General features: G+C 45.4%; 1 protein-coding gene across 3 annotated transcripts in view; it reads right to left on the minus strand.

The window, feature by feature from the left end:
* The window catches only part of ABCC8 (ATP binding cassette subfamily C member 8), a 65923-nt gene extending 58189 nt beyond the window's left edge, over positions 1–7734 (minus strand). For all 3 annotated transcript variants that reach the window (XM_082192858.1, XM_082192857.1, XM_082192856.1), the window contains exons 1-3: positions 7451–7734; positions 5201–5342; positions 149–270 (exon numbers count right to left, since the gene is read on the minus strand). In XM_082192858.1, the coding sequence (XP_082048984.1) occupies positions 149–270; positions 5201–5342; positions 7451–7598 (412 nt within the window). In that variant the 5' untranslated portion in view covers positions 7599–7734. The remainder of the gene's footprint in view (positions 1–148; positions 271–5200; positions 5343–7450) is intronic.
* Positions 7735–10825: the final 3091 nt, after the last annotated feature.

The following is a 10825-nucleotide window of genomic DNA, read 5'->3' on the forward strand; positions in this document are numbered from 1 at the left end:
GAAACAGGAGAATAGTACTAGTAAGCTTTAGTTAGACAATAAAATTTCAGTTTGGGGGGCACTGAAGTGAACCTCCAGCAAGACCTAACAGACTTTCTCCTCATAACATATTCACAATTTCATATTTTTCTGTATTGTGGGTACATACCTATTAATAACTTTGGAAAATTTGATGTTTCAATGTTGTGATAGTAAACAATTGATGTGATGGCTGCTAAGAACGCCATTCCAGGTGGCATGTACAGGTGCAAATGACGAGATTCTGAATCCCTAAGTATAACAAAACACATTAATCAGAAGTACCTTGATGGAGAGTACCATGTTTGCTCTGAAGCCTACATGAAGACCCAAAGTTATTTGAACAGGGATTATGATAACACACAAAGGAATGCATGTACGGTTCAGTCACTCCAGGTGGTATATATATGTGTGTGTGTGTGTGTGTGTACGTGTGCAAATACACACATAAAGAGTTCCCACTCCTAAGATACAAGGCTGAAGCCCAGTGAGTGGTTCCCCCCCCAAAAAAAATACATGCAACAATGTTAGCTTTCCCATCTTTCTTTTTTAATCAATATGGAATTCATTGTGTTCATGATTCATATGAGGACAGAGAAGAAAGGAAAATTTCCACGCATCACTTTAATTTTCAGTTAGGGTTCAGCCACACTTGCCCTTGTCCTGCCACTTTCCCCTGGGAAACCTGATCTTTACTGCTTCATCAGAGCAAACATCAATCCGGTTTTCTCTGGATTGACGTTTGCTCCTTTTTCTTTTTTTGCTAAAGAGTGGGTTGTCTTGAGGAAAACATTAGGGGGAAGGGCAAAACCCCTCAGACATGTGTCTAGAAAGCACGGGATAGCAAAAAAAATTTGGATCCATGCTGGATGAGCCCCAAACTGAATGGCAGCACAATCCTATACATGTCTCCTCAGAAGTAAGTCCCACTGAGGGAATGGGTATATCATTGCAGCCTTAATGAACGAATTACTGACCAAAAAGTAAATCAGTGCACATGAAGATTTTATTTCCGTTCATAGTAAATTTGTTTAAATGAGAATATGATTGCACTTAGAACAGAAATAGTTTTATAGCTTTATTTGAAATATGTTATACAACAACACTGATTTAAGGGGCTTCCCACCCCTTAATTCGGATGGGACCAATTCGGATGGTCCGCCCCCGCCACTTAATGGATCCAAATGGTTTCCAGAGAGTGGTAGGGGATGCTTTATCCCATGTTGATGGCCTTTCAGCTGATTCCCTGGTGGCCCGCTGGAATGTGGAGTTAACCAGGGCTATTGACTGTTTGGCTCCGAAGCGCCCTCTCCGATTGCATGGAGCCCGGACAGCCCCGTGGTTTTCCACGGATCTGAGGGCAATGAAACAATCGTTGAGACGGCTAGAGCGCCGGTGGCGGATAACTCATTCCGAATCTGACCGGACACAGGTTAGAGCTCAACGTCGAGCCTACCAAGTGGCGATAGCGACGGCGAAGAAGAATTTCTTCACCGCCTCTATTGCATCTGCAGAAAACAGCAGCAGGAGACTTTTTCAGGTGGTTCACAATTTAGCGGAACCACCTGCAACATCGGGGCCCAGTACGGGCCACATGTTCTCCTGCAATGATTTTGCAAAGTTTTTTGCAGATAAAATTGCCCAGATTCGGGAAGAAGTAGACTCCACCGTGGGAGCAGGGCCAGGGCGGGAGAGTGCTAGAGTTCTGTCTAGTCAAGTTGAGTGGGATCAATTTCAATCTGTTACCTCCGAGGATGTGGACAGGCTGCTTGGACGAGTGAAACCAACCACCTGTCTCCTGGATCCTTGCCCATCCTGGCTTATAAAAGCTAGCCGGGAAGGACTGGGCGATGGGCTTCGTGGGGTGGTGAATGCTTCCCTCCGTGAGGGAGCCTTCCCAGACCCGCTGAAAGAGGCGGTTATTAAACCGCTTCTTAAAAAACCATCTTTAGATGCGGCCACGATGGCCAACAATCGCCCAGTCTCAAATCTTCCATTCCTGGGCAAGGTGATTGAGCGAGCGGTTGCCGAACAACTCCAGGCACGCCTCGAAGAAGCGGACCATTTGGATCCCTTCCAGTCGGGATTCAGGCCTCATCATGGGACTGAAACTGCCTTGGTCGCACTGGTTGATGATCTCCGGCGGGCTAGGGACAAAGGTGAGAGCTGTTTCCTAGTTCTGCTGGATCTCTCAGCGGCGTTTGATACCATCGACCATAGCATCCTTCTGGACCGTCTTGAGGGGCTGGGAGCTGGGGGCACTGTTATACAGTGGTTCCGCTCCTTCCTCCTGGGCCGTGTTCAGAAAGTGGTGGTGGGGGATGAGTGTTCAGACCCCTGGGCTCTCACTTGTGGGGTGCCTCAGAGTTCTGTCCTCTCCCCCATGCTTTTCAACATCTACATGCGGCCGCTGGGAGAGATCATCAGGAGGTTTGGGCTGGGTGTTCATCAGTATGCGGATGACACCCAGCTCTACCTCTCTTTTAAATCAGAACCAGTGAAGGCGGTGAAGGTCCTGTGTGAGTGTCTGGAGGCGGTTGGAGGGTGGATGGCGGCTAACAGATTGAGGTTGAATCCTGACAAGACAGAAGTACTGTTTTTGGGGGACAGGAGGCGGGCAGGTGTGGAGGATTCCCTGGTCCTGAATGGGGTAACTGTGCCCCTGAAGGACCAGGTGCGCAGCCTGGGAGTCATTTTGGACTCACAGCTGTCCATGGAGGCACAGGTCAAATCTGTGTCCAGGGCAGCTGTTTACCAGCTCCATCTGGTACGTAGGCTGAGACCCTATCTGCCTGCGGACTGTCTCGCCAGAGTGGTGCATGCTCTGGTTATCTCCCGCTTGGACTACTGCAATGCACTCTACGTGGGGCTACCTTTGAAGGTGACTCGGAAACTACAACTAATCCAGAATGCGGCAGCTAGACTGGTGACTGGGAGCGGCCGCCGAGACCATATAACACCGGTCTTGAAAGACCTGCATTGGCTCCCAGTACGTTTCCGAGCACAATTCAAAGTGTTGGTGCTGACCTTTAAAGCCCTAAACGGCCTCGGTCCAGTATACCTGAAGGAGCGTCTCCACCCCCATCAGTCTGCCCGGACGCTGAGGTCCAGCGCCGAGGGCCTTCTGGCGGTTCCCTCATTGCGAGAAGCAAAGCTACAGGGAACCAGGCAGAGGGCCTTCTCGGTAGTGGCGCCCGCCCTGTGGAACGCCCTTCCAGCAGATGTCAAAGCGATAAACAACTACCTGACATTCAGGAGACATCTTAAGGCAGCCCTGTTCAGGGAAGTTTTTAACGTGTGATATTTTACTGTATTTTTGGTTTTTATGGAAGCCGCCCAGAGTGGCTGGGGAGGCCCAGCCAGATGGGCGGGGTATAAATAATAAATTATTATTATTATTATTATTATTATTATTATTATTATTATTATTATTATTTCTCTCCCTCCCCTTGACACACATAAGCAAACATAAACAAACAAACAAACAAACAAACAAAATCATAAAAGAATTCAAATGTGTCATAAGCACTCTGTGCAGAAAGCTCCATTTTCAGTTTGATTATCCAGCTGGGCAGAAAATTGTATTAAGCAAGATACAATTGTCATAAAGTCAGATTGTGTAGACCTTTGATTATGTAGCAACTGCCTTGCTAGATCAGATCAAGGGTCTGTGTAGTCCAGTATTAATTAATAAAAATTTAAAATGGTGGACCAAATGTGTTTGGGGATTCTCAGAAATACCACGAGCCTTTCTGATGTCAGTACTCCCCAGAGCAGTGTCAGCTTGGCACAATGTATTCTTAAATTGAAAGAAGGGGGTGTCTGACAAAGGTACAAGCCCAGGTACATTGAGGAAGCCAGCTTTTCACTAGAATTGAATAGAAAGGCTATAAAATTCTATGCAGTGGGTTCATAGTGCGTAAAAGAATAGACAAGTTTTAAAGGCAGAAACACTATCTTTCATTTAAGCAGATATATGTAGATGAGAAAGGTTTTCCCAAGGATTTGCATGGATTTCTTCAAGCTCTGTTCTAAACCTACCACCATTTAAACTCGTTTATATTGATTGTAAACACCACCAGAGGCCCAAAAGAGCCCAGAGGAATATTGAAAATTTAACAGTTTGACTGCTAAAGCTGTGAATATACTATGCAGAAATTTGTCAGGAAGATATGAGCAACAGAAATTTTTATTATGTGATGTTATCTCAAGGATGGCTGGGTGCCAAAGCCTAACATAATCTTCTGCTGCCAAGCAGACTGTTAAAAAGATAAACTGTTTGGGCTTCAAGAAGCTGTTGTAATCCCCTTTTAAATCCACTGAGTTACTTTCTGTACTGCTGATTGCTCTTCAGATGCAAGTATGTGCTAGCATTTCTTAAGTACAGGACAAGAACTTCGGATAAAAACAGACATTGGCTCTGATACGAACTTTATTTCTGTGAATGGATCCAACTTAACAGTCATCTAATGGAGCTTCTCCCCCCTCCCCTTGCAGACCTCTACAGCAGTCTGCAGCCTCTTGCTCCAGGGAGACCCCTTCAAAATGGCATTCCCACAAATGTGAATGGAGGAGCAACTTAGGATCCAAATAAATGTTTGAAATAGCTGCTACTCCAGGTTTGTTTAAGCAGCAAAACAAAATCAACTGGCATTTCTAGTAATTTAAGCAACATTTCACATAGTTTAAAGTATGTCATGATAGTGCTATTGGCTAAAATTATCTGAATCTCCCAATGCACAACGTATCATGTTGAGTTTTTGTTTTTTTAAGGGGATTTGATGTAATTTTTATAAGTTTGGGGCTCCCTTTCAGCTGCTCTGCTTGACAGAACAGTGCAGTGAATGCAATGAAGGGTCTCATCTTGTCTCTGGCTCTGGATTCCTATGATCTTTTTCATCCATAGAGGATGCAGCAAATTTTCACAAGAGAGTTGGCAAATGGACAGAATGAACTGGCTAGCTAAAGATAATTTAGAGTGTATGTGTATTTGTACACACACATTCTTGGCGAGGTCTTTGGAATATCTGACACAAGTCAGTAGGTTAATCACCTCGAACACAGATTACATTTCTAACAAGCAGAGTTGGCAGTAAACAAACTTGTTTATAGCAAGTTGCGTACAACTGTGTTAAAAATGGGAAAGTATTGTGAAAATGGAAAAACCCAATTATGTACTTACCCATCAGACACTATACCCTCAGCTATTTCACATACCAGCACAAACAAAAGAATGAAAGTCAAAATCCAGCGTAAATTGTGACCAGGAAAATGAAGCCAAGTACTGTGGTGGATATGAACTTTGGAGCTTTGACTTCCCCATCCTAAATGTAAGAAAGCAAATAATCACAATTATCCTGAGAGTTTTGTGCAGAAAAAGGTGAATAAAAAAATGCATGGCCCTGTCCATTCTGAACTGGAAACAGAAGTATAGATCTTTTGCTTTTAAACATGAAAGGGAAACAAAGTTAGAAACAAAACATTTGATTAAAACATCATAACTGCATTAAATAAGATCCAGATGGGATTGAATATCCTTTATATAAAGATACAGATGGGATCGAATATGCTTTATATTTAGACTCTTGTAATCTAGTTAAAAACTAAATCAAAGCAATAACTCTGAATTTGCTCTATAGTTGGAACATCAATGTATATATGATTGAGAAACTGAACACTAGGTGCTAGTTCCACGTAAGTCAATAAGAAGGGGCTTTCCACACTATTCATTCCAGCAATGATTAGCATGTTGGTATTTAATGCAGTGGACTAGGACCTGGGAGACCCATGTTCAAATCACCATTATGTTTTGAAATTCACTGCCTAACCCTAGGCCAGTTACTATCTCTCAGCCTAACCCACCTCACATGCTGGGTGTGATGATAAAATTGTGCGAGGAATATGTATGTCCCCTTAAACTCCTAAGAAGAATTGTGAGATATAACTAAATATCCCTCTCTCCCCACCATCAAAAATGTCTCATTAACTTCAGTGAGACTTACTTTCTAGTCAGTGGGTTTGGGATTACAGCATTTGTGCAGTACAAATGACTTTCTTGTGTTCAATATTATATAGAGTGCATTGTGTATTTTTTCATGGAAAGCCAGTCATACTGCCTAGTATATTAGTTTCATCTGCCTAGGTTATCAGTTTGTGCTTCTGTCTAGGCAGGAAGGGTATTGTCAGAATGGGAAGGAAGTGTGGGGGAACCTCACTGGTACACTACTTACAAATATAACACCCACAGCAAAAAGTGGAAGGTAGCCTGGGGTTATACATCAAATAAGTTCATATGCTCAAAATGAGTAATCAATCTATACATATTAAAACTTCTTTTAAAAACAAAGGTTTAGAAAATAGTGGTGAGAGGAAAGAGCTATAGCACTCTTTCTAGCAGGTGGATGTAATACCTGCAGAATCAGAGTCCTCACACCATCACTGAATGGAAAAAAATTCATATTGTCTGAAGTGCTTTGCATGGTGAGACAATATACTTCTTGAAGTAAAAGACTGATTATATGGAAACACTGGGAATTATCAACAAGCCAGTCCTTTAGCTTTAAGGTGAATAGACATTGCCAAAGGACATCAACAATGGTGCTGAATTTGTGCATTTCTCTTACACAGCTCTTTCAGTATTCCTCTTGAAAAAGAAGTCTAGAAAATTTATTTGTTTTTTAAACAGCATTTGTGCCATTATGTGTTCATGACCTAGAACTCTGATTCTATTGAACTTCGGAAGAAGGCTGGTATAGAAATTGAATAAATAAATAAAATACAAATACATAAATGAATAAACAAATAATGGTTCACGGGCATGACTGGTAGCATGCCAGTTAAAGTTAGACTACAAACTACTGCTGGACCAGTAAAAGAAGTGCACACCTAGTTTTAAACTAGGGAACCCATTTTTTTAAAAAAACAACCACCCAAAAGGAGGTCCATTGCAGCAATGCTTTCTTCTTTCCTCTGTTTGACTAAACCCTAATATGTTTAAATCCTCTCCTCTCCATAACCTTCCTTGACTTCATTCAGCCCTTTTTCAAGGCACACACGATCCTTGTTCTGACTTATTCAGGACGCCAGGCAGTTGAGCTAGGTCTGCAAAAAGATGGGCTGCACTTCACACCTGCCCCCAAATAAATGAGCGGGACGAAGGCAGAAGGAGCCTGACATGCATTTCCTGCTGCCGCCAGTGCTTTTCCTAGGAAGATGCTCTCTAAAGCCTTTGCGTCCGAGTTAGGGAAGGATGCTGCCCCTGCTGCTGCTGGGGAAAGCAGGTCAGCATCGCTCAGCAAACACGCCGCTGCTTCCTTCGCCTGTCTGCTCGGATGGATGCCTGCGAATGAAGAGGCTGGGGCGCCGCAGACCCGGAACGGGGGAGGGAAATGTACGCCCGGCGGCCCCGCTTCCCCAGGCGTCCCTTACTCACCTATGAAGAGGATGGGGAACGTGATGAACAGGAGGAAAACGTGAGGCACCACGTTGAGCGCGTCCACGAAGCAGCCGTTGTTGAGCACCCCATTGTTCACCTGGTAGGCAGCCGAGTTGTTCTCGCTGCCACAGAAAGCCAAGGACATGGTGGTGTCCGAAGGTCGCCAGGGAGCAGCGTCGAGGGGGAGGCGGACATGCACGACAACAGAACAGGCGCGAAGACGCGAGCCGGGCCCGGGGTCCTTTTCCCGCCTCTCTACCTGAGCTCTGCCTCGGCCGGCCCGGCCCCCTCGCGCGGCGGCAACAAAGCCTGCGCGCGGGAGGAGCCGTGAGAAGGCGGCCAGATGCGCCCCCTCAGCTCTGGAGCGCGCGCGCGCCGGGTGGAGCGAGGCGCCCGGGAATTCCCCTCTATCGGTTTAGCCGAGGTCGAGCGGCTGAGGAGAGATGGTGCCGCTGGGACGAAAGGCTGAGGCGGGAGGAGGTGACGGGAGCGGCGGGAAAGCAAATGCCGAGCGCGCTCCGGCGACGGAGAAGGCGCTTCTTCTGGCTCCCCGGCAGCGACAGCAGCTGAGAGAAAAAGGAAGCCGCAGTTCGGTACTTAAAGGAGCCGCCTCCGCTCATCTGTCAGAGAGGCAAATAGTCGCACTCTCCGCTTCTTTTTGGAGGGGGTGTCAAGCCTGAGGCCATCTGGTGCGTGGGAACACGGAAAACCCGCCGTCTTTCTGTTTGCAAACATTTCAGATTCTGCCCCCTCTCCTCTGTCTAAGGATTCCCATCATTCCCTTGTCCAGAGGACACCTAAAAGCCACCCTTGCTCTAGAAAACAAGAATGAAAACTAGCAGCTGAATTCTTTATTTTTACCATTTATTAAAGTTGTATACCGCCCTGTACCCGCAGGTCTCAGGGCTGTTCACAGGATAAAAAACCACAATATAAAATCACGAAATACATAAAATAAAAACAACAGCCCAACAATCCCCTCCCCCCATTTTAAAAGGGCATTGAACGTCAAAGGTCTGGTGAAAGAGGAATGTTTCTGCCTGGTGCCTAAAGGTGTCTAATGAAGGTGTCAGGCAAATCCCCCTGGGGAGAGCATTGCACAAATGGGGGGGGGCACTGCAGAAAAGGCCCGTTCTCATGATGCCACACTCCAGACTTCTTGTGGAGAAGGCACACAAAGAAGGGCTTCAGAAGATGATCTCAGGGTAGGTTCATATGGAAAGAGGCAGTCCTTGAGGTATTGAAGTCCTGAGCCATTTATAGGTCAAAGCCTATAACTCTGAATTGGGCCCAGAGCAGAGCTTTCCAAACTGTGTGTTGTGACACGTTATTGTGTCTGCTGCAGTGTGTAGGTGTGCCGTGCGAATGCTCTCCGTGCTCTTCCCGGGGCTGGAAAGCGGTTAGTTTAACCTCCGGTTTGCTAGTAAAACTGAATTATTGTGTCGTGAAATGATGCATGTCTAAAAAGTGTGTCACCAACATGAAAAATTTGGAAAGCTCTGGCCCAGAGTATTGGAGCTGGAGTATTATGACATACACAGGGCTGATCCAAGACATTTGGGTACCTGAGGCCAATCACAAGATCGCTCTTTCCCTCCCAGCTAGGGAAGAAGGAGTGAGTGAAGATCTACATCAGGAGCAAGAGGGAAGTAAAGATCTACATCCTGATCTGCTGCACCTCTCAGTCCGGCCCTGGAAACGAACACGGCTCCCTTGTCCTCTGCTCTGCTAGCCTGCCCTCTGCTCTGTTGCTGTTATTGCTAAATGCCTGATCAGGCCATAAGAAGATCACAACAATCCATTGTTTGGAAGAATCTTATCTGGCTTGCGTCACTGAAATTTGGGGTGGATGAGCTGGGTCCACCTAGTTACTCAGTTCTGCACCAGCCAGGGGCAGTGTGTCCTGGTTCACTCTGCCCTGCTGCCAAAGCTGTTGCATTTGGTCAGTGGAGTAGTGGCTGCCTTGGCACAAAATTCTGAGAAATTCTGAGCAGGGTTTACTTTTTCTTGGTGCAGAATCTTATTACCCAGGTGCAGAATTTAAAGGTTTTGGCGTGAAGTAACCACAATCCTTAAGTATGTCATGCTATTTATAGTCCTGGAGTATTTATGAGAATAATCTTCTCTTCTTTCTGCAGCTCTGTTCCTACAGTGTTAACAAGCTGCTGTGACAACTATCAAGACTGGAGTTTGTAGGAGGTAGCTGCCAAATAAGTTATACTTTCAATAATACGAAGACATAAGAAACTTCACAGACTTTATTGGTTTTGTACTTGTAAGAACCTTTCGAAGAGCATGAAATATGAGGATCTGATTCTGTTCTATTAAAGTCAAATAAAGCTATCAACAACTTTAGAGGGTTCAGATCAAATGCTGTGGGTGCTGCAAATTCATCTGGTCGCATATCTTGTAAAAATTCAGCACAAAGGTCAGCTCCTTATAAGCAATTTCATTCCCTTCACATCACTCATACCATACCTAGTACAGTCAGTAACCTAATTCAGTTGTGGATAGAAGGCAGAACAGGAAGAACTCATAGATCTCTGAGTGGTGGTTTGAAGCAAATTGGCAAAGATTCCCGACTCCCAATTGTTTAGCAATGGTTTCAACAAAGTAACTCTCTCTATCCCCATATTATAATGTAGAAATGAAGAAAGGGTTTTTGGAGGGGGGCTCGATAACAAGGAGAAGATATTTTTTTTAAAAAAATGTGGAAGGATTGTGAGCTCCATTCAGTTCTGGTTGTTGTAAAAACAGGTTCCTGGAGTTGTAATTATTTAATTCTGTGGTCTAATCAGTGGCGTAGCCTGGGGGGTGCAGGGGGGGCCGGCCGCACCGGGTGCAACCTCTGGGGGTTAGGGTTAGGGGGCGCAAATCCACGGGTTAGGGGGCGCAAATCCATGGGTTAGGGGGCGCAAATCCACGGGTTAGGGGGCGCAAATTACTTGCCTTGCCCCGGGTGCTAACAACCCACGCTACACCACTGGGTCTAATTTCAACTAAAGAGTTGCACTAGTGAAAACCAGCACAACAATCTTGATAGAGCGATTGGGCTTCTTGCCCCCACTGCTTCTTCTGCATGCCCCATGCCCCACAGATCAGCTCTGGGGGTTGGGAGAACCTTCATAATAGCACACAGGGGGAGGGGAGGTCATTCCATCTGGCAAGCAATACAAATTATTGTATTGACCAAATGATCATATTAACACAACACTGTACATAAATGTCTTTTGCACTGGATTCCATATTATGGTCTCAGGATTCTGGTAAAAACCAGAGTATATTCCACAAGCTTGGTGTCTGCTAAGCTCTGACTTACCCTCCCTTATTCCCCTATTTGAGTCATAATTTCGCTGCCGAGCAGTGGCTGGG

This window comes from Podarcis vaucheri, assembly GCF_965113315.1.
Source record: "Podarcis vaucheri genome assembly, chromosome: 1".
Classification (NCBI taxonomy): Eukaryota; Metazoa; Chordata; class Lepidosauria; order Squamata; family Lacertidae; genus Podarcis; species Podarcis vaucheri.